Raw genomic sequence first — 25,019 nt, 5'->3', positions numbered from 1 at the left:
TTTCACCATTTAAATTACAATTTGCTTTTCTATTTTTTCAGCCAAAGTGGATAACCTCACATTTTCCCATATTATACTCCATCTGCTAAATGTTTGCCAATTCACTTAGCCGGTCTATATTCCTTTGCAGTTTTTGCTTTCCCACCCATCTTTGTACCATCAGAAAACTTGGTTACATTACACTCGGTCCCTTCATCCAAGTCATTAATATAGTTTGTAAATAGTTGTGGACCCAGCACAGATCCCTGCGGCACCCCACTAGTCACTGTTTGCCAACTGAAAAATTACCTATTTATCCTGACTCTGTTTTCTGTTAGTTAGCCAATCCTCTATCCATGCTAATATATTACCCCTAACCCTGTGAGCTTTTATCTAGTGCAGTAACCTTTTATATAGCACCTTATGAAATCCCTTCTGGAAATCCAAATACACCATATCCACTGGTTCCCCCTTATCCACCCTGCTCATTACATCCTCAAAGAACTCCAACAAATTTGTCAAACACGATTTCCCTTTCATAAAACCATGCAGACTCTGCTTGATTGAATCCTGCTTTTCCAAATGTACAGCTACTGCTTCCTTAATAATGGACTTTAGCATTTTCCCAATGACAGATGTTAGGCTAACTGGTCTATAGTTTCCTTTTTTTTTGTCTGCCTCCTTTTTTAAAAAAAAATAGGGGCGTTACATTTGTGGTTTTCTAATCCGCTGGGACCAGAATCCAGGGAATTTTGGTAGATTACAATCAATGCATCCACTATCTCTGCAGCTACTTCTTTTACGACCCTAGTTCCACTTTGCCCTCTCCACTGCCTGTTTCACTTTGCCCTCTCCACTGCCCGTTCCACTATGCCCCTTTGACCCTCTCCACTGTCTATTCCTGTTGTCCCTTGGCGCTGCCTGTTCCTGTTGTCCTCTGCAGTACTCTGTTGCTGCAAAATAGGCTGCCAGAGATTGCACCAGGTGAATTCTCAGTCTGGGTTCCTGTCCGTGTCACTATCCAATCCGTACAGGGCAGCAGCTGAGGGCTGGGTGTGGCCCAGCCTATCAAAGCGTAACAGGTGGAGACATATTAAAGCAACGCATGAGCAGACGGTCAAGTCACCGTAAATTATCACTCCCACAAAACAAGTTTTTACCTTCAAGACTCTGGCAAATCGGTCCAGGCAGTTCCCAACTGCGATGTCTATAGTTTCACCAAATATTCGATAGCGGCGCTCCGAGTACGCGATCACCTGCAATAGCACTAAAAACGATAGGTAGCCCAACACAGCACCCTCTACATTGCCCCATCAAACCCTCCCAGGGCAGCAACACAGGTTAGATAGAGTAAAGTTTCCTCTACACGGGGTAGGGTAGCATAGTGATTAAGTTACTGGACTAGTAATCCAAAGGCCTGGACTAAAAATCAAAGATGAGAGTTCAAATATCACCACAGCAACTAGGGGTATTTAAATTCAGTTAATTAAATAAATTTGGAATTAAAAAGCTAGTATCGGTAATGGTGACCATGAAACTACCGGATTGTCAAAAAAACCCATGTGCTTCCTTCACTAATGTCCTTTAGGGAAGGAAGTCTGCCGTCCTTACCCAGTCTGGCCTATATGTGACTCCAGACCCACAGCAATGTGGTTGACTTTTTACTGCCCTCCGAAATGGTCTAGCAAGACACTACGACTAAGTCAGCACTGACTGCAGCGATTCAAGGCAGCGGCTCATCACCTTCGCAAGGGTAATTAGGGATGAGCAATAAATTCTGGCCTTGCCAGCGACGCTCATATCCCATGAACGAATAAATTTTTAAAAAAACACTTCCATCAAACACTCCCAGGGCAGGTACAGCATGCACTCAGTGTACCTGCGTGTTTCCTCCACTGACGTACAGTACGGTCGGGTTTGTCGCACCTGTGATGAGACGGCCCATCTCGATGTGCCCAATGCAGTGATTAATACCCAGGAGAGGTTTGTTCCAGAGCTGGGATAATGTTCGGGCAACAATCGCAACGCAAACCAGTGGTGCTCCCATCCCTGGACCTGCAGCAAGGAAAACACATTGACAACAAGGAACAGAAGAACAGTCAGGAATGACCCTATCCCATCAAAGCTGGCAACTCCTGCACATCAACTCGCTCAATGAATCAAATAACTTAAGCACATTCACAATCACATTGAAGCCCGTCCCTCAACAACCGAACTTTATCAGCAAAGACTATCACTCCCCCATTCAAACCCCTCCCACACACAAGGACCCGGTGATTACACCCCTCCCACATGGTGATTACACCCCTCACACACAAGCACGCACGGTGATTACACCCCTCACAAGCACGCGGTGATTACACCCCTCGCACGCACGCGGTGATTACACCGCACGCACGCACGGTGATTACACCCCTCGCACGCACGGTGATTACACCCCTCGCACGCACGGTGATTACACCCCTCGCACGCACGGTGATTACACCCCTCGCACGCACGGTGATTACACCCCTCGCACGCACGGTGATTACACCCCTCGCACGCACGGTGATTACACCCCTCGCACGCACGGTGATTACACCCCTCGCACGCACGCACAGTGATTACACCCCTCACACATCTCAGACATACTAAATTTCCCAATGAAACCCATCCTTCCACACTGGCTCTCCCATTGAAACCCATCCTTCTGACTCTCCTAGCAGACGTTCTGCTAGACTTGTAGATGCACAAATTTTGCACTGTTCCATTAGACATGCAAATATCATCCCTAGAAGGTCCTCTTACCTTTTGTATAAGCAACACAATCGATCTCCTCCGGCTTGATGTGCGCTTGTTCCAGGGCTTCACTGGTGACCTCAAGAACACGGGCCTGGTGGTGTTTTGCTATGTCCCTCGGGGGGAAACCTTCAACAAAAACTGAGATTAGATTCCAGCCTGTAGTTCACTCCCTCCTATCCGCTGTATTAAACCTTCTCCCCCACCCCCTCCCCCAAACCCCTCGATTAGATTCCAGCCTGTAACCTACTCTTGGATATCTGTTACTCTATATACAAACCCCCGAACCCCTTGTTTAGGTTACAACCTGTAACTCACTCCCGGGTACTTATTATTCTACATATAACCCCCCCGAACCCCTCAATTAGGTTGCTGTCTGTAACTTACTCCCGGGTACCTGTTATTCTATATACAAATGTCCCCAAACCCCTGGATTAGAGTGCAAGCTGTAACTCTCTCTTGGGTGCTCACCTTGTCCGGGGGGTGTGATGTACGTCCTCCTTGGGTTGGACAGCACCACGCCATCTTTGATGATGCCAACGCCAATCTTATTGGCACTCCCCTCAAATCCAATAACGATTGTCATGGCAAGACCCTGAGGGGGAGGACTATTAATAGCTTCACTAATTGGCATATCTGATCCCTGCAGCATCTCTATCATTGTGTATCTCTAACCGGGCCACACTTTCCTCATTTCATGCTGCTGCTTCAGGTTTAGTGTCACTAGCCCCTCCTGTAACTGGACTTTGCCTCCCTACGACCCGTTACAGCCTAATATCTATCTTACCAATAGCACATACGAAAATAACATAAGAACTTAATAGGAGGAGTAGGTGGCCATATGGCCCCTAGAGCCTGCTTCGCCATTTAACAAAATCTTGGCTGATCCGATCATGGACTCAGGTCCACTTTCCTGCCCGCTGCCCATAACCCCTTATTGGTTAAGAAACTGTCCATCTCTGTCTTCAATTTATTCAATGTCCCAGTTTCCTCAGCTCTCTGAGGCAGTGAATTCCACAGATCCACAAACCTCAGAAAAAAAAATTCTGCTCATTTCAGTTTTAAATGGGCAGCCCCTTATTCTAAGATCATGCCCTCTAGTTTTAGTCTCCCCCATCAGTGGAAACATCCTCTCTGCATCCACCTTGTCAAGCCCCCTCATAATCTTATACATTTCGAGAAGATCACCTCTCAATCTTCTGAATTCCAATGAGTAGAGGCCCAACCTACTCAACCTTTCCTCATAAGTCTACCAGCTCATCTCCGGAATCAACCTAATAAACTTTTTCTGAACTGCCTCCAAAGCCTTTTGTAAATATGAAAACCAAAACTGCACGCAGTATTCCAGGTGTGGCCTCACCTGGAATACTGTATAACTGTATAACTGTAGCAAGACTTCCCTGCTTTTATACTCCATCCACTTTGCAATAAAGGCCAAGATTCCATTGGGCTTCCTGATCACTTGCTGTACCTGCATATTAACCTTTTGTGTTTCATGCACAAGTATCCCCAAGTCCCGCTGTACTGCAGCACTTTGCAATCTTGCTCCATTTAAATAACAACTTGCCCTTTGATTTTTTTCTGCCAAAGTGCCAGTGCATGACATCACACTTTCCAACATTATACTCCATCTGCCAAATTTTTGCCCACTCACTTAGCCTGTCTATGTTCTTTTGCAGATTTTGTGTGCCCTCCTCACTCATTGCTTTTCCTCCCATCTTTGTATCGTCAGCAAACGGCTACGTTACACTCTGTCCCTTCTTTCAAGTTGTTTAGATTGTAAATAGTTGCGGTCCCAGCATTGATCCCTGCGGCACCCCACTAGTTACCGATTGCCAACCCGAGAATGAAGCATTTATCCAGACTCTGTTTTCTGTTAGTTAGCCAATCCTCTATCCATGCTAATATATTACCCCCAACCCCGTGAACTTTTATCTTGTGCAGTAACCTTTTATGTGGCACCTTGTCAAATGCCTTCTAGAAGTCCAAATACACCAAATCCACTGGTTCCCCTTTATCCACCTTGTTCGTTACATCCGCAAAGAATTCCAGCAAATTTGTCAAACATGACTTCCTCTTCATAAATCCATGCCGACTCTTGATGACCGAATTTTGCTTTTCCAAATGTCCTACTACTGCTTCTTTAATAAATGGACTCCAACATTTTCCCAACCACAGATGTTAGGCGAACTGGTCTATCGTTTTCTGCTTTTTGTCAGCGTCCTTTTTTTTTAAAAATAGGAGCATTACATTTGCCATTTTCCAATCTGCTGGGACCTCCCCAGATGTAGGGATTGTAACCAAGAACTCATTCTCCAAACACTGGCTGCTGAAGGTATATCGATATATATTTAGTGTACATAACACTATATACAACCCTATATGGAGTGCATATGTCCCTATATGGAGTCTATATAATGTATTTAATGCTATACATTGCATATAACCCTATACATGTGCATATAACGGGCTTATAATAATGCCAAAAAGAGCAGGAAGCCTGAGGATTCAGCAAAGGAGGACCAAGAAATTGATGAAGGGAAAATAGAATACGAGAGTAAACTAGCAATAGACAGAAAAAACAGATGGTAAAAGTTTCTATAGGTATGTAAAAAGGAAAAGATTAGCGGAAGTAATTGTGGGTCCATGTCTGAGCCATACAGGAGGACGGGTATTACTGCAGCCCTGTAGACCATGAGCTTGGTGGCAGTTTTGAGGGCCTGGTCTTCAAACACTCTTTTCATCAGGCGGCCGAAGGATGCACTGCCGCACTGGAGGCGGTATTGAATCTCGTCGTCAATGTCTGCTCCTGTTGATGAGACTACCAAGCTATGGGAAATGGTCCACATTATCCAGGGCCGGGCCGTGGATCTTGATAACTGGGGTGGGGGGGGGGGGGAGGCAGTGGTGTGCGGTGAGGACACGCTGGTGGAGGACCTTTGTCTTGCGGATGTTTAGCGCAAGGCCCATGTTTTCGTACACCTCAATAAATACGTTGACTATGTCCTGGAGTTCAGCCTGTGTGCAGACGCAGGAGTCGTCCGCGTACTGTAGCTCGACGATAGAGGTTGGGGTATCTTGGACCTGGCCTGGAGATGGCGAAGGTTGAATAGGTTCCCACTGGTTCTGTAGTTTAGTTCCACTCCAGAGGAGAGCTTGTTGACTGAGGTGGAGCATGGCAGCGAGGAAGATTGAAAAGAGGGTTGGGGCGATGACGCAGCTCTGTTTGGCCTTGGTCCGGACGTGGATTGGGTCTGTAATGGATCCGTTGGTAAGGATCACAGCCTGCATGTCATCATGGAGCAGGCGGAGGATGGTGATGAACTTTTGGGGGCATCCGAAACAGAGGAGAACACTCCATAGACCCTTGTGGTTGACAGTATCAAAGGCGGCCATGTATAAGGGCTGGCGTTGTTACCTGCATTTTTCCTGCAGCTGTCGCGCTGCAAAAATCACGTCCGTTGTGCCCCGTAGGGGATGAAATCTGCACTGTGACTCCGGGAGGAGCTCCTCGGCCACAGGGAGAAGACGGTTGAGGAGGACTCTAGCAACAACTTTCCCAGTGATTGATAGCAGGAAGATTCCTCTGTCGTTGCCGCAGTCGGATTTGTCCCCTTTTTTAAAGATGGTCACGTTCATTGCATCTCTGGAGATCTCCTGGCATGCTCTCCTCCCTCCAGATGCGAGAGATGAGGTCATGTATTCGCACCAACAGTGCCTCTCCGCCATACTTCGGTGCCTCAGCAGGAATTCCATCCACTCTCGTAGCCTTGTTTTTAAGCTGTCTTGTAGCTTTTTCTACCACGTGCAGTTTTGGGATTTTACTGAGATGGTGGTGGGTCGCATGCTGCGGGATGGAGTAGAGAACACTCGCGTCAAAGTCAGAGTCTCAATTGAGGAGATCTTCGAAGTGCTCCTTCCAGCGTGCCCTGACTGCCTTGGTGGCCTTGATGAGTGTTTCTCCGGTCTTGGCCAGCAGTGGGGTGGGGTGGGGCCTTGGGCATTTGGACCGTAGGTGGCCTTGAGTGAGATGAATAATCCTCGCACATCATGGCTGTCGGCCAGCTGCTGTATCTCCTGTGCTTTCTCCATCCACCACCTGTTCTTAACGTCCCGGGTTTTTTGTTGGACCTCAGCCTTGAGCCGTCTGTAATGCTGCTTTGCTGCTCCCAAGTTAAGGCTCAGAAATGCCCTGTGCTTGCAATAGATAAGGGGTAACCAGTTGATGTGCTGTATTTGGATTTTCAGAAGACATTCGATAAGGTGCAACACAAGTGGTTTTTAAACAAAATTAGGGCTCATGGGTCAGAGAGTAGGAATAAACGGGCCATTTTTGGGTTGACAAATTAGTGGGGCCATCCGTGCACACAGCCCAACACTGGAAGCTTCTGACGAGACCAAAGAGGAATCTACTCCAGCCTTGAACAATCCCTGTCCAGAGTCCCAACAGGCGACAAGCTGATGCTCTTCGACTTTAATGCCAGAGTTAGAAAAGACAGACCTCTGGGGAGGTGTGATCGGCAGAAGAAAAGCCAACTCCAACTCCAACGGTACCTTCTGACAAAATGCTTAGAACATTGTCTTGTTATAACCAACACCAAGTTCTGTCAGAGAGACAAGTACATGGCAACACCCTCACTCCAAGCACTGACATCTGCTCGACTACATCCGAGCGAGGGACATCTGCATCAACCGCACCATGACAGGAGCTGACAACTGCTGGATGGACCACCGCCTAATCAGCTCTGTCTTTTCCATCAATATAGCCCCAAAACAGTGGCAGCAACAGAAACAATGCCGCAGGAAAATCAATGCTGGAGCAAGCAAAGACCCTGCTAAGAAAGCCCTATTCAACTAGCACCTCACAACCAACCTGGCGACTCCCGGTGATCCAGAGACAGTGTCCACAGTTTCTGGTCTGCCCTCAAGGCCTCCATAATTAGCACCAGTGAAGAAATGCTTGGTTACTCGGCCAGGAACCATCAAGTCTGGTTCGACGAGAACGATCCAGGAGCTAATAAGCCGCAAGCCTAAGGCATTCTTGAACTGGAAACAGCAACACAACTCGAGAGCAAGAAAGCAGCTCTATAGACTTCTGAAAGCTGATGTCCAACATAAAACTAGCGACCTAAAGAACAGATGGTGGGTGGAGAAAGCGCAGGAGATCCAGCAACTAGCCGTGCGTAGATTCTTTAGCGTAGTCAGGACCACTTATGGCCCAAGCACAGACCCCACCCAGAGGGCCAAGAACGGAGAGGTACTCATCAAGGATAGAAAGGCAGTCAGCGCCCACTGGAAGGAGCACTTCAAAGATCTCCTTAACAGAGACTCTGTCTTCGGCGCGAGCGTCATCGACTCCATCCTGCAGCATGCTACCCACCACCACCTCAGCACAAGCCCAGCCCGGCATGAGGTTGAAAAGGCCATCAAACAACTGAATAGCAACAAGGCCTCAGGAGCTGACGGAATGCCCACCGAAGCACTAAAGCATGGCGGAGAAGCATTATTTGGTGAGAATACATGATCTCATTTCTCTTATTTGGAAGGGGCAGCATGCCAGGGGATTTCAGAGATGCCGTAATCGTGACCATCTTCAAGAAAGGTGACAAGTCCGACTGTGGTAATTAGAGGAATTGCCTTGCTGTCTGCCACAGGGAAAGTCATCGCAAGAATCCTCCTCAATTGCCTTCTCCCAGTGGCTGCAAAGCTCCTCCCAGAGTCGCAATGCGGATTCCGCCCACTAAGGGCACAATGGGCATGATCTTCACCATGTGTCAAATTTAAGCGAAATGCAGGGAGCAACACTAAACTCTGTACATGGCCTTCTTTGACCTCACAAAGGCCGTCGATACCGTGAACCGTGAGGGATTATGGAATGGTCTCGTCAAATTTCTGCTGCCCTCAAAGGTTTGTCACCATCCTCTGCCTGCTTCACGGTGACATGCAAGCCGTGATCCTGACTAACGGATCCACCACAGACTCAAAACACGTGCGGATCGGGGTCAAACAAGACTGTCATCGCACCAACGCTCTTCTCGATCTTCCTTGCTGCAATGCTCCCTCTCACCATCAATAAGCTCCCCGCTGGAATGCAGCTAATCTACAGAGCGGGGAATTGTTCAACCTCCAGCGCCTCCAGTCCAGATCCAAGATCGTCCCATCCTCTGACATTGAATTACAACCAACGTTGTATTTTTGCACACCTGGAGGTCGAACTCCAAACCATCATCAACATCTTCATCAAGGCGTACGAGAGATTGGGCCTTACATTAAACATCCATAAGACAAAGGTTCTCTACCAACTTGCCCCAGCCACACAGTACTGCCCCCCGATTATCAAGATCCATGACGAGGCCTTGGACAACTTGGACCATTTTCCATACTTTGGGAGCTATTTTACTCAACAAGGGCAGACATCGATGACGAAGTTCAACACCGCCTTCAGTGTGCCAATGCAGCCTTCGGTCACCTGAGGAAGAGAGTATTTGATGACCAGGACCTCAAGCCCTGCATCAAGCTCATGGTCTACAGAGCAATAGTGATACCCGCCCTCCTATATGCTTCAGAAACATGGACTATGTTCGGCAGGCACCTCAAAGCACTGGAGAAGTACCACCAACACTACCTCCGCAAAATCCTGCAAATCCATCGACAGGATAGGCGTACCATCGCTCACGCCAACATCGAAGCATCGACCATGCGCGATCAGCTCCGATGGATGGGACACATCGTCCGCATGCCTCTCAAAACAAGCACTCTACTCGGAGCTCCAACACGGCAAGCAAGTCCCAGGTGGGCAGAAGAAACGCTTCAAGGACACCCTCAATCCTTGATAAACATCCCCACCGACACCTGGGAATCCCTAGCCCAAGACCGCTCAAAGTGGAGGAGAAGCATCCGGGAAAATGCCGAACACCTCGAGTCTCTTCGCCGGGAGCAAGCAGAAGCCAAGCACAAACAGCGGAAGGAGAGCACGACAACCCAAGCATCCCACTCACTAGTCCCTTCAACCATCATCTGCCCCACCTGTAACAGAGACTGTAGGTCCCACATTGGACTCATCAGTCACCTGAGAACTCATTAGTGTGGAAGCAAGTCATCCTCGATTCCGAGGGACTGCCTAAGAAGACCACAAGGATCGGTGCATGGGCCCCAGCTATTCACAATCTATGTCAATGATTTGCATGAGGTGGCCAAGTGTAATATATCCAAGTTTGCTAATGATACAAAGCTAGGTGGTAATGTAAGTTCTGAGGAGGATGCAAAGAGACATCAAGGGGGTATAGACAGGCTAAGTGAGTGGGCAAGAACATAGTAAATGGAATATAATGTGGAGAAATATGAAGTTATCCACTTTGGTAGGAATAATAGAAAAACAGATTGGGAAATGTTGGCATTCAGAGGGATCGGCGTGTCCTTGTACACATCACTGAAAGTACATGCAGGTACAACAAGCAAATGGTATGTTGGCCTTTATTACAAGAGGATTTGAGTACACAATAAAAGATGTCAGGGGAGGGCAGCAGCAGCCAAGTTCATGGCACCGTAGGTGGCTCTGCTGCACAGGAGGGCAGGAAAAAGATTGGGAGAGCGATAGTGATAGGGGATTCGATGGTGAGGGGAATAGATAGGCGTTTCTGCGGACGCAACCGAGACTCCAGGATGGTATGTTGCCTCCCTGGTGCAAGGGTCAAGGATGTCTCGGAGCGGGTGCAGGACATTCTGAAATGGGAGGGAGAACAGCCAGTTGTCGTGGTGCACATTGGTACCAACGACATAGGTAAAAAAAGGGATGAGGTCCTACGAAAAGAATTTAAGGAGCTAGGAGCTAAATTAAAAAGTAGGACCTCAAAAGTAGTAATCTCGGGATTGCTACCAGTGCCACGTGCTAGTCAGAGTAGGAATCGCAGGATAGCGCAGATGAATACATGGCTTGAGCAGTGGTGCAGCAGGGAGGGATTCAAATTCTTGGGGCATTGGAACCGGTTCTGGGGGAGGTGGGACCAGTACAAACCGGACAGTCTGCACCTGGGCAGGACCGGAACCAATGTCCTAGGGGGAGTGTTTGCTAGTGCTGTTGGGGAGGAGTTAAACTAATAGTGCAGGGAGATGGGAACCTATGCAGGGAGACAGAGGGACACAAAAATGAGGCAAAAGCAAAAGACAGAAAGGAGATGAGGAAAAGTGGAGGGCAGAGAAACCCAAGGCAAAGAACAAAAAGGGCCACTACAGCAAAATTCTAAAAGGACAAAGGGTGTTAAAAAAGCAAGCCTGAAGGCTTTGTGTTTTAATGCAAGGAGTATCCGCAATAAGGTGGATGAATTAACTGTGCAAATAGATGTTAACAAATATGATGTGATTGGGATTACGGAGACGTGGCTCCAGGATGATCAGGGCTGGGAACTCAACATCCAGGGGTATTCAACATTCAGGAAGGATAGAATAAAAGGAAAAGGAGGTGGGGTAGCATTGCTGGTTAAAGAGGAGATTAATGCAAGTTAGGAAAGACATTAGCTTGGATGATGTGGACTCTATATGGGTAGAGCTGCAGAACACTAAAGGGCGAAAATCGTTAGTGGGAGTTGTGTACAGACCTCCAAACAGTAGTAGTGATGTTGGGGAGGGCATCAAACAGGAAATTAGGAGTGCATGCAATAAAGGTGCAGCAGTTATAATGGGTGACTTTAATATGCACATAGATTGGGCCAGCCAAACTGGAAGCAATACGATGGAGGAGGATTTCCTGGAGTGCATAAGGGATGGTTTTCTAGGCCAATATGTCGAGGAACCAACTAGGGGGGAGGCCATCTTAGACTGGGTGTTGTGTAATGAGAGAGGATTAATTAGCAATCTCATTGTGCGAGGCCCCTTGGGGAAGAGTGACCATAATATGGTGGAATTCTGCATTAGGATGGAAAATGAAACAGTTAATTCAGAGACCATGGTCCAGAACTTAAAGAAGGGTAACTTTGAAGGTATGAGGCATGAATTGGCTAAGATAGATTGGCTAATGATACTTAAGGGGTTGACTGTGGATGGGCAATGGCAGACATTTAGAGACCGCATGGATGAATTACAACAATTGTACATTCCTGTCTGGCGTAAAAATAAAAAAGGGAAGGTGGCTCAAACGTGGCTATCTAGGGAAATCAGGGATAGTATTAAAGCCAAGGAAATGGCATACAAATTGGCCAGAAATAGCAGCGAACCTGGGGACTGGGAGAAATTTAGAACTCAGCAGAGGAGGACAAAGGGTTTGATTAGGGCAGGGAAAATGGAGTACGAGAAGAAGCTTGCAGGGAACATTAAGGCGGATTGCAAAAGTTTCTATAGGTATGTAAAGAGAAAAAGGTTAGTAAAGACAAACGTAGGTCCCCTGCAGTCAGAATCAGGGGAAGTCATAACGGGGAACAAAGAAATGGCAGACCAATTGAACAAGTACTTTGGTTCAGTATTCACTAAGGAGGACACAAACAACCTTCCGGATATAAAAGTGGTCAGAGGGTCTAGTAAGGAGGAGGAACTGAGGGAAATCTTTATTAGTCAGGAAATTGTGTTGGGGAAATTGATGGGATTGAAGGCCGATAAATCCCCAGGGCCTGATGGACTGCATCCCAGAGTACTTAAGGAGGTGGCCTTGGAAATAGCGGATGCATTGACAGTCATTTTCCAACATTCCATTGACTCTGGATCAGTTCCTATCAAGTGGAGGGTAGCCAATGTAACCCCACTTTTTAAAAAAGGAGGGAGAGAGAAAACAGGGAATTACAGACCGGTCAGCCTGACCTCAGTAGTGGGTAAAATGATGGAATCAATTATTAAGGATGTCATAGCAGCGCATTTGGAAAATGGTGACATGATAGGTCCAAGTCAGCATGGATTTGTGAAAGGGAGATCATGCTTGACAAATCTTCTGGAATTTTTTGAGGATGTTTCCAATAAAGTGGACAAAGGAGTACCAGTTGATGTGGTATATTTGGACTTTCAGAAGGCTTTCGACAAGGTCCCACACAGGAGATTAATGTGCAAAGTTAAAGCACATGGGATTGGGGGTAGTGTGCTGACGTGGATTGAGAACTGGTTGTCAGACAGGAAACAAAGAGTAGGAGTAAATGGGTACTTTTCGGAATGGCAGGCAGTGACTAGTGGGGTACCGCAGGGTTCTGTGCTGGGGCCCCAGTTGTTTACATTATACATTAATGATTTAGACGAGGGGATTAAATGTAGTATCTCCAAATTTGCGGATGACACTAAGTTGGGTGGCAGTGTGAGCTGCGAGGAGGATGCTATGAGGCTGCAGAGTGACTTGGATAGGTTAGGTGAGTGGGCAAATGCGTGGCAGATGAAGTATAATGTGGATAAATGTGAGGTTATCCACTTTGGTGGTAAAAACAGAGAGACAGACTATTATCTGAATGGTGACAGATTAGGAAAAGGGAAGGTGCAACGAGACCTGGGTGTCATGGTACATCAGTCATTGAAGGTTGGCATGCAGGTACAGCAGGCGGTTAAGAAAGCAAATGGCATGTTGGCCTTCATAGCAAGGGGATTTGAGTACAGGGGCAGGGAGGTGTTGCTACAGTTGTACAGGGCCTTGGTGAGGCCACACCTGGAGTATTGTGTACAGTTTTGGTCTCCTAACTTGAGGAAGGACATTCTTGCTATTGAGGGAGTGCAGCGAAGATTCACCAGACTGATTCCCGGGATGGTGGGACTGACCTATCAAGAAAGACTGGATCAACTGGGCTTGTATTCACTGGAGTTCAGAAGAGTGAGAGGGGACCTCATAGAAACGTTTAAAATTCTGACGGGTTTGGACAGGTTGGATGCAGGAAGAATGTTCCCAATGTTGGGGAAGTCCAGAACCAGAGGTCACAGTCTAAGGATAAGGGGTAAGCCATTTAGGACCGAAATAAGGAGAAACTTCTGCACCCAGAGAGTGGTGAACCTGTGGAATTCTCTACCACAGAAAGTAGTTGAGGCCAATTCACTAAATATATTCAAAAGGGAGTTAGATGAAGTCCTTACTACTCGGGGGATCAAGGGGTATGGCGTGAAAGCAGGAAGGGGGTACTGAAGTTGCATGTTCAGCCATGAACTCATTGAATGGCGGTGCAGGCTAGAAGGGCTGAATGGCCTGCTCCTGCACCTATTTTCTATGTTTCTATGTTTACTGCAATTACATGGAGCCCTGGTAAGACCACACCTGGAGTATTGTGTGCAATTTTGGTCTTCTTACCCAAGGAAAGATATACACTTGCCATAGAGGGAGTGCAATGAAGGTTCATTCGACTGATTTCCTGGGATGGGGGAGTATCCTTTGAGGAGAGATTGAGTAGACTCGGCCTAATGAGAGGTGATCTCATTGAAACATACAAAATTAAGGGCTTGACAGGGTAGATGGGGGTGGGGGCGGGGAAGGAGATTTTACTTTACACTGAGTTATGATGATCTGGAATGCACTGTCTGAAAAGGTGGTCAATGCAGATTCAACAGTAATTTTCAAATAAGAATTGAATATATACATAAAAAGGAAACATTTCCAAGGTTATGAGGAAAGAACAGTGGAGTGGGACTAAGGGGCTAGCTCTATCAGAGAGCTGGCACAGGCACGACGGGCTGAATGGTCTTCTTCTCTGCTGTATGATTCTATATAACCCTATACAGTGTATATCATAGAATCATAGAAATTGACAGCACGGAAGGAGGCCATTTCGGCCCATCGTGTCCACATTGACCGACAAGTTATCCAGCCTAATTCCACTTTCCAGCTCTTGGTCTGTAGGTTATGACACTTCAAAGTACTTTTTAAAATGTGGTGAGGGTTTCTGCCTCTACCACGCTTTCAGGCAGAGTTCCAGACCCCTCCACCCACTGGGTGAAGAAATTTCCCCTCCTAACTCCTCTAAACCTCCAACCAATTACTTTAAATCTATACCCCACGGTTGTTGACTCCTCTGCTAAGGGAAATAGGTCCTTCCTATCATCTATCTAGGCCCCTCATAATTTTATACACCTCAATCAGTTCTCCCCTCAGTCTCCTCTCTTCCAAAGAAAACAAATCAGCCTATCCAATCTTTCCTCTTAAAATTCTCCACTCCAGGCAACATCCTCGTAAATCTCCTCTGTACCCTCTCTAGTGCAATCACATCTTTCTTGTAATGTGATTACCAGAACGGCACACAGTACTCCAGTTGCAGCCTAACCAGTGTTTTATACAGTTCAAGCATAACCTCCTTGCTCTTGTATTCTATGGCTTGGCTAATTCCATATGCCTTCTTAACCACCTTATCTACCCGGCTTGCTTCCTTCAGGGATCTGTGGACCTGCACTCCAACTTCCTTTGTTCCTTGACTCTTCTCAGTGTCCAACCATTTAATGTGTATTCCCTTGCCTTGTTAGCCTTCCCCAAATGCATTACCACTCACTTCTCCAGATTGAATTCCATTTGTCGCTGTTCTGCCCACCTGACCAGTACATTGATATCTTCCAGCAGTCTACAGCTTTCTTCTTCATTATCAACCACACAGCTGATTTTAGTGTCATCTGGAAACTTCTACCCTGAACATTCAAGTCTAAATCATTGATATATACCACAAAAAGCAAGGGACCTAGTACTGAGCCCTGCGGAATCCCACTGGAAACAGCCTCTGAGCCAATTTTGGATCCAATTTGCCGCTTTGCCCTGGATCCCATAGGCTTTTACTTTCGTGACCAGTCTGCCATGTGGGATCTTATCAAAAGCCTTGCTAAAATCCATATACACGACATCATACGCACTTGCCCTCATCTATCCTCCTGGTTACCTCCTCATAAAATTCAATTAAGTTAGTCAGACACGGATGTCCCTTAACAAATCCATGCTGACTGTCCTTGATTAATCCGTGTTTTTCTAAATGAAGATTTATCCTGTCCTTCAGAATCTTTTCCAATAATTTTCTCACCTGTAATTACTCAAATCTATCCCTTTCTCCCTTTTTAAACAAAGGTACCACATTAGCAGTCCTCCAGTCCTTTGGCTCCACACCTAGCCAGAGACGATTTGAAAATGATGGTCAGAGTCTCTGCTATTTTCTCTTGCTTCTCAACAGCCTAAGTTACATTTCATCCAGGCCTGGGATTTATCCACTTTCAAAGCTGCTCAGGCCTTTAATACTTCCTCTCTCCCTATGTTTATTTCATCTAATACTTTACACTCCTCCTTCCTGCTTCCAATGTCTGCATCGCCCCTCTTTTTTGTGAAAACAGATGCAAAGTATTCATGAAGAACCATACCCACATCTTCTGCCTCCACAACATATTACCTTTCTGGTTTCTAATAAGCTCCACTCTTTCTCTAGTTATCCTCTTGCTCTTAATGTATTTATAAAATATCTTTTGGTTTTCCTTGATTTTACATGCCAACATTTTTTGGAGGGTTATAGTTAACCTGCCCAGCAGTGATCAGCCCTTTTTTGTTCTTCAGTTCAACCCATATCACCTAATTTGATGACCCTTCGAACATATCATCCCCCCTCATAGCTGTAATTGTTTCTTTAATTAACAGTGACCGCACTCCCCTCCTTTTTTACCCCCCCTCTCTATCCCGTCTGAAAACCCTCAGCTCATCTGCCAGATTCCCTATACCCCTTGCATTAAAAGGAGCGCGAGATCGGAGCAGCAGATAAAGGAGCGAGAGATCGGAGCAGCAGGTAAAGGAACTAGTCTGTGAGCTTGGAGCACCGCCAACGGACCTGTGACAGGAAGGAAGTAAAAAGAAATCAAAGTGTGACATCACAGCAAAGCATGTAAGTGTTTGGTTGGTCAGTATTTTTCTCTTTTTTCTAAACTTGGGCATTGCATTAAATTAAGAGCCAGGATTAAAAACTAACACATATCACTGATATTTCCAAACTTGAAAATTTAATTAATTAAATAAAATACATTAGAGATGGCAGGGCAGGCGATGTGTTGTGGCTGTAGCATGTGGGAGCTGGTGGACACCAGTGTGATTCACGGCGACCACAGCTGCAGCAAGTGTTGGCTGCTCGAGGAAATTCGGCTCCATGTTAATGAGCTGGAATCCCAGCTTCAGACACTGCGATACATCAGGAAGGGGTAGAGTTACCTGGACACTGTTCCAGCAGAGAGTCACACCCCTTAAGTTAAATAATTCAAATTTGGTTTGTGGTCAGGGACAGGAGGGTGTGACTATGAATGAGGCAGGTAAGGGGACCCAGGATGTAGTGATACAGGAGCCTCAGCCCTTCCTCTTGTCCAACAGGTACAAGGTTCCCTGTGTGGACGAGAGCAGTGGGGAGGGGGGTTGGAAAAAGAGTAAAAAGAAATGTTGTGGTGGTAAGAGACAGTATAGTTAGGGGATAGATACTGTACTCTGCAGCCAAGAGCAAGAGTCCCGAAAGCTATGTAAGCTGGAGAGGAACTTGGAGTGGATGGAGGAAGATCCAGTTGTCGTGGTCCACGAAGGTACCAATGACATAGGGAAGACAAAGAAAGAGGTTCTGCTGAGGGAGTATGAGCAGCTAGGGGCTAAATTAAAAAGCAGAACCACAAAGGTAATAATCTCTATTATTACATGAGCCACAAGCAAATTTGTATTGGGTAAATAAGATCAGAGATGAATGCGTGGCTCAAAGAATGGTGGGGGAGAAATGGGTTTTGATTCATGGAGCATTGGCACCAGTACTGGGCTAAGAGAGCTGTTCCGTCGTGACGGGCTTCACTTGAACCAGGCTGGGACCAGTGTCCTGGCGAATCGCATAACTAGGGCTGTAGATAGTGCTTTAAACTAAATAGTGGTGGGGGGAGGGGCAGAGGAAGAGATCAGGTGAGCGGAAATTTTAAAAGTCAAAAAGAAAGGCGGCAACAGTGCAGGGTAGGAATAGGGGTAATGATAACCAGAGTGTGACAGGAAAGGACCGAGCATATAAACATGAGTGCATCAGAAAGTGGGGTCAGAGTAGGGAAAAATGGTAAAAAAAAAGTCAAAATTAAAACCACTTTTTCTGAATGCATGCAGCACTCGTAACAAGATAGATGAGTAGATAGCACAATTACAAATAAATGGGTATGATCTGAAAGCCATTACAGAGACGTGGTTGCAAGGTGACCAAGGCTGGGAATTGAATATTCAGGAGTATTTGACATTTCAAAAGGATAGGCAAAAAGGAAAAGGAGTTGGGCTAGCTTTGTTAATAAAAGGATGATATCAGTGCAGTAGTGAGAAATGATATTGGCTCAGTAGATCAAGATGTAAAATCAGTTTGAGTGGAGATAAGAAATAATTAGGGAAAGAAGTCACTGGTGGGAGTAGTCTATAGGCCCCCCTAACAGTAGCTACACTGTAGGACAGAGTATAAATAAAGAAATAATGGAGGCTTGTAAGAAAGGTATGGCGATTTTAATCTTCATATTGACTGGACAAATCAAATTGGTAAAAGTAGCCTTCAGGACGAGTTAATAGAATGTATTTGGGATGGTTTCTTATAACAATACTTTATGGAAACAACCAGGGAACAGGCTTTTTAAATCTGGTAATGTATGAGATAGGATTAATTAATAATCTTCCGTAAAGGATCCTCGAGGGAAGAGTGATCAAAGCACGTTAGAATTTCAAATTCATTTTCAGGGTGAGAAACTCAGATCTCAGACTAGTATCCTGAACTTAAATAAAGGCAATTACAAAGATATGAAGACAGAGTTGGCTAAAGTGGACTGGAAAAATAGATTAAAGGGTAAGACAGTAGAAAAGCAATGACAGACATTTAAGGAGATATTTCATAACTCTCAGCAAAGATACAAACCAGTGAGAAAAAAAAGGATGAATCATCTGTGGCTAACGAAGGAAGTTAAGGATGGTATCAAATTGAAAACAAAGGCATACAATGTTGCAAAGACTAGTCGTAGGCCAGAGGATTGGGAAATGTTTAGTAACTAGCAAAGGATGACTAAAAAAATAAAGAGAAGATAGATTAGGAGAGTAAACTAGCAAGAAATATAAAAACAGACAGTAAGAGCTTCTACAGGTATCTGAAAAGGAAGAGAGTAGTTGAAGTAAACGTTGGTCCCTTAGAGGATGAAACTGGAGAATTAATAACGGGAAACAGGGAAATGGCAAAGACTTTGAACAAATATTTTGTATCGGTCTTCATGGTAGAAGACACTAAAAGCATCCCAATAATAATAGATAATCAAGGGGCTATAGGGAGGGAAGGATTTAAAACAATCACTATAGAAAAAGTATTAGGCAAACTAATGGGACTAAAGGTGAACAAGTCCCCTGGACCTGAAGGCTTGCATCCTAGGATCTTGAGAGAAGTAGCGGCAGGGATGGTGGATGCATTGGATTTAATCTACCAAAATTCCCTGGATTCTGGAGGTCCCAGCAGATGGTAAAACTGCAAATGTAATGCCCTTATTCAAGAAAGGAGGGAGACAGAAAGCAGGAAACCATAGACTAGTTAGCCTAACATCTGACATTGGGAAATTTCTGGAGTCCATTATTAAGGAAGTAGTAGCAGGGTAACAGAGTCAAGGGTTATGGGGAGTGGGCAGGGAAGTGGAGTTGAGGCCAAGATCAGATTAGCCATGATCTTATTGAATGTCGGAGCAGGCGTGAGGGACCAAATGACTACTCCTGCTCCCATTTCTTATGTTCTGCGGGTGGATTCATTCTGGAGCATCCACGATGCTGAGAATGACATGAGTAGCATGTGTAGCGAGTTGGACTTACCGCAGGTGAAGGGTCCACGGCCAGCTAGGGAATGGAAGACCAGCAGGAAGAGCAGTGCAAGGAAGGTAGTGCAGGGGTCCCCTGCGGTCATCCCCCTGCAAAACAGATACACTACTTTGAGTACTGTTGAGGGGGATGACTCATCAGGGGAGGGCAGCAGCAGCCAAGTTCATGGCACCGTGGCTGGCTCTGTTGCACAGGAAGGCAGGAAAAAGAGTGGGAGAGCGAGAGTGATAGGGGATTCAATTGTAAGGGGAATAGATAGGCATTTCTGCGGCCGCAACCGAGACTCCAGGATGGTATGTTGCCTCCCTGGTGCAAGGGTCAAGGATGTCTCGGAGCGGGTGCAGGACATTCTAAAAAGGGAGGGAGAACAGCCAGTTGTCGTGGTGCACATTGGTACCAACGACATAGGGGGAAAAAAGGGATGAGGTCCTATGACACGAATTTAAGGAGCTAGGAGCTAAATTAAAAAGTAGGACCTCAAAAGTAGTAATCTCGGGATTGCTACCAGTGCCACGTGCCAATAAGAGTAGGAATCACAGGATAGCGCAGATGAATACGTGGCTTGAGCAGTGGTGCAGCAGGGAGGGATTCAAATTACTGGGGCATTGGAACAGGTTCTGGGGGAGGTGGGACCAGTACAAACCTGACAGTCTGCACCTGGGCAGGACCGGAACCAATGTCCTAGGGGGGAGTGTTTGCTAGTGCTGTTGGGGAGGAGTTAAACTAATATGGCAGGGGGATGGGAACCAATGCAAGGAGACAGAGGGAAACAAAAAGGAGACAAAAGCAAAAGACAGAAAGGAGATGAGTAAAAGTGGAGGGCAGAGAAGCCCAAGGTAAAAAACAAAAAGGGCCACTAAATATAAAGTGGCTGCAGGAGGGGTCAAAACTAAAAATCATGGTTTAAAAACTAGGATTAAAACACTCTACCTAAATGCACGCAGCATTCGAAATAAAGTAAATGAGTTGACGGCACAAATCATTACAAATGGGTATGATTTGGTGGCCATTACAGAAACATGGTTGCAGGGTGGCCAAAACTGGGAATTAAACATACAGGGGTATCTGACAATTCGGAAAGATAGACAAGAAGGGAAAGGAGGTGGGGTAGCTCTGTTAATAAAGGATGATATCAGGGCAGTTGTGAGAGACGATATTGGCTCTAATGAACAAAATGTTGAATCATTGTGGGTGGAGATTAGAGATAGTAAGGGGAAAATGTCACTGGTGGGCGTAGTTTATAGGCCTCCAAATAATAATTTCACGGTGGGGCGGGCAATAATCAAGGGAATAATGGAGACATGTGAAAAAGGAACGGCAGTAATCATGGGGGATTTTAACCTACATATCGATTGGTCTACTCAAATCGCACAGGGTAGCCTGGAGGAGGAATTCATAGAATGCATACGGGATTGTTTCTTAGAACAGTATGTTACAGAACTTACAAGGGAGCAAGCTATCTTAGATCTGGTCCTGTGGAATGAGACAGGAAAAATAAACGATCTCCTAGTAAAAGATCCTCTCGGAATGAGTGATCACAGTATGGTTGAATTTGTAATACAGATTGAGGATGAGGAAGTTGTGTCAGAAACGAGCGTACGATGCTTAAACAAAGGGGACTACAGTGGGATGAGGGCAGAGTTGGCTAAAGTAGACTGGAAACTCATACTAAACGGTGTCACAATTGAGGAATAGTGGAGGACTTTTAAGGAGCTCTTTCATAGTGCGCAACAAAAATATATTCCAATGAAAAAGAAGGGCGGTAAGAGAAGGGATAACCAGCCATGGATAACCAAGGAAATAAAGGAGTGTATCAAATCAAAGACCAACACGTATAAGGTGGCCAAGGTTAGTGGGAAGCTAGAGGATTGGGAAAATTTTAAACAACAGCAAAGAATGATTAAAAAAGCAATAAAGAAAGGAAAGATAGATTACGACGGTAAACTTGCGCAAAACATAAAAACAGATAGTAAAAGCTTTTACAGATATATAAAACGGAAAAGAGTGATTAAAGTAAATGTTGGTCCCTTAGAAGATGAGAAAGGGGATTTAATAATGGGAAATGTGGAAATGGCTGAGACCTTAAACAATTATTTTGCTTCGGTCTTCACAGTGGAAGACACAAAAACCATGCCAAAAATTGCTGGTCACAGGAATGTGGGAAGGGAGGACCTTGAGACAATCACTATCACTAGGGGGGTAGTGCTGGACAGGCTAATGGGACTCAAGGTGGACAAGTCCCCTGGTCCTGATGAAATGCATTCCAGGTTATTAAGAGAGATGGCGGAAGTTATAGCAGATGCATTCGTTATAATCTACCAAAATTCTCTGGACTCTGGGGAGGTACCAGCGGATTGGAAAGCAGCTAATGTAACGCCTCTGTTTAAAAAAGATGGCAGACAAAAAGCAGGTAACTATAGGCCAGTTAGTTTAACATTTGTAGTGGGAAAAATGCTTGAAACTATCATTAAGGAAGAAATAGCGGGACATCTAGATAGGAATAGTGCAATCAAGCAGACGCAACATGGATTCATGAAGGGGAAATCATGTTTAACTAATTTACTGGAATTCTTTGAGGATATAACGAGCATGGTGGATAGAGGTGTACCGATGGATATGGTGTATTTAGATTTCCAAAAGGCATTCGATAAGGTGCCACACAAAATGTTACTGCAGAAGATAGAGGTACGCGGAGTCAGAGGAAATGTATTAGGATAGATAGAGAATTGGCTGGCGAACAGAAAGCAGAGAGTCGGGATAAATGGGTCCTTTTCGGGTTGGAAATCTGTGGTTAGTGGTGTGCCACAGGGATCGGTGCTGGGACCACAAATGTTTACAATATACATAGATGACCTGGAAGAGGGGACAGAGTGTAGTGTAACAAAATTTGCAGATGACACAAAGATTAGTGGGAAAGCGGGTTGTGTAGAGGACACAGAGAGGCTGCAAAGAGATTTAGATAGGTTAAGCGAATGGGCTAAGGTTTGGCAGATGGAATACAATGTCGGAAAGTGTGAGGTCATCCACCTTGGGGAAAAAAAACAGTAAAAGGAATTACTATTTGAATGGCAAGAAATTACAACATGCTGAGGTGCAGAGGGACCTGGGGGTCGTTGTGCATGAAACTCTTTTAGGAGTTAACAGAAAAACATTAAACCGTGCCCCCCGATCTGGGAGAAACAAAGTTACTTTTCCGTCGAGGAATTGAACCCGGTTCTCCCGCGTAACAGGCGGGCATAATCACCACTTTCCGGACGAGGGAACAAAGAGAATGATTGTCGAGGTTGGGATTCGTTGCAGTGGAAGTTTAGGCCACCGCGACATTAAAGACTGCAGTTAGCAGAGGCATGAATCCCAAAAAGTTAGTTTGCAGGTGCAGCAGGTAATCAGGAAGGCGAATGGAATGTTGACCTTCATTGTGAGAGGGATGGAGTACAAAAGCAGGGAGGTCCTGCTGCAACTGTATAGGGCATTGGCAAGGCCGCACCTGGAGTACTGCGTGCAGTTTTGGTCATCTTACTTAAGGAAGGATATACTAGCTTTGGAGGGGGTACAGGGACGATTCACTAGGCTGATTCCGGAGATGAGGGGGTTACCTTATGATGATAGATTGAGTAGACTGGGTCTTTACTCGTTGGAGTTCAGAAGGATGAGGGGTGATCTTTTAAACATTTAAAATCATGAAAGGGATAGACAAGATAGAGGCAGAGAGGTTGTTTCCACTGGTAGGGAAGACTAGAACTAGGGGGCATAGCCTCAAAGTACAGGGGAGCCAATTTAAAACCGAGTTGAGAAGGAATTTCTTCTCCCAGAGGGTTGTGAATCTGTGGAATTCTCTGCCCAAGGAAGCAGTTGAGGCTAGCTCATTGAATGTATTCAAGTCACAGATAGATAGATTTTTAACCAATAAGGGAATTAAGGGTTACGGGGAGAGGGCGGGTAAGTGGAGCTGAGTCCACGGCCAGATCAGCCATGATCTTATTGAATGGCGGAGCAGGCTCGAGGGGCTAGATGGCCTACTCCTGTTCCTAATTCTTATGTATTCTTATGTAAGTATATACCATTAAGCCCTGCAAACTCCCTGGTGGTTTATTTTCTAGCCCTCGTTTCCTCTGCTCTTATTTCTTATGTTCTTATGTAAGTATATACCCTTAAGCATTGCCAAACTCCCTTGTTGTCAATTTTCTAGCCCTTGTTTCCACTGTTTTCCAAATTCACTTTCTACTTTTCTGCTCCCCAATTTCAGCCGTCTGGCTTTTACAGGTCCTACCTTCCCAGAAACGATCGCAATATCTCAGGAATCTAAAGCCCTCCCACCTGCACCCTCTCTCCAGCTACACATTCATCTGCTCTATCCTCCTATTTCTGTAAAGAGCACGTGGCACCAGGAGTAATCCAGAGGTTACTAACTTTGAGGTCCTGCTTTTTAATCCCTCTCCCAGTTCCCTAACCTCTGCCTGCTGGTCCTCATCCCTCTTTCTAGCTATATCATTGGTACAGATAGGGACCATGAATTAGAACATAACATAAGAAATAGGAGCAGGAGTAGGCCATATGGCCCCTCGAGCCTGCTTCGCCATTTAATACAATCATGGCTGATCCGATCATTGACTCAGGTCCACTTCCCTGCCCACTCCCCGTAACCCCTTATCGGTTAAGAAACTGTCTATCACGGTCTTAAATTTATTCAATGACCCAGCTTCCGCAGTTCTCAGACAGCGAATTCCAACCCTCAGAAGAAATTCCTCTTCATCTCAGTTTTAAATGGGAGGCCCCTTATTCTAAGATTACGCCCCCTAGTTCTAGTCTCCCCTATCAGTGGAAACATCCTCTCTGCATCCACCTTGTCAAGCCCCCTCAATCTTATACGTTGTTAAGATCACCTCTCATTCTTCTGAATTTCAATGAGTAGAGGCCCAACCGACTCAACCTTTCCTTATAAGTCAACCCCCTCATCTCCGGAATCAACCTAGTGAACCTTCTCTGAACTGTCTCCAAAGCAAGTATATCCTTTCTTAAATATGGAAACCAAAACTGTACACAGTATTCCAGGTGTGGCCTCACCAATACCCTGTATAACTGTAGCAAGACTTCCCTGCTTTTATACTCCATCCCCTTTACAATAATGGCCAAGATTCCACTGGCCTTCGTGATCACTTGCTGTGCCTGCATACTAATCTTTTGTGTTTCATGCACCAGGACCCCCTGTAATGCAGCACTTTGCAATCTTGCTCCATTTATCCACCTTTAATCTTATTATCTTAATGAGTACCACCTCCTAAGTGATTGTGATTGTGTTAAGTTCCTCCCCACTATAGCCCCATGACTACCCACTGTTGGGATACCTTTAGTGTCCTCTACCGTAAAGACGGATACAAAATATTTGTTCAGAGTTTCTGCCATCTCCATGTTCCCCATCACTAATTCCCCAGTCTCTTCCTCTGAGGGACCAACAATTACTTTAGCCACTCTTTTCCTTTTTATATACCTGGAGAAACTCTTGCTATCTGTTTTTATATTTCAT

The 25,019-nt window shown here is 45.6% G+C and overlaps 1 protein-coding gene across 1 annotated transcript in view; it reads right to left on the bottom strand.

Annotated features, from left to right (window-relative positions):
- osgep (O-sialoglycoprotein endopeptidase) overlaps positions 1-25,019 on the bottom strand; it is a 187,092-nt gene that overhangs the window by 155,923 nt on the left and 6,150 nt on the right. Inside the window, exons 2-5 of the mRNA XM_070891829.1 lie at positions 3,229-3,352; positions 2,767-2,886; positions 1,859-2,034; positions 1,140-1,235 (exon numbers count right to left, since the gene is read on the bottom strand). Coding sequence (XP_070747930.1) covers positions 1,140-1,235; positions 1,859-2,034; positions 2,767-2,886; positions 3,229-3,343 — 507 coding nt within the window. The 5' untranslated portion in view covers positions 3,344-3,352. The remainder of the gene's footprint in view (positions 1-1,139; positions 1,236-1,858; positions 2,035-2,766; positions 2,887-3,228; positions 3,353-25,019) is intronic.

Source organism: Pristiophorus japonicus, chromosome 10 (genome assembly GCF_044704955.1).
Source record: "Pristiophorus japonicus isolate sPriJap1 chromosome 10, sPriJap1.hap1, whole genome shotgun sequence".
Taxonomy (NCBI): Eukaryota; Metazoa; Chordata; class Chondrichthyes; family Pristiophoridae; genus Pristiophorus; species Pristiophorus japonicus.
This window is presented reverse-complemented; position numbering and strand designations above follow the sequence as displayed.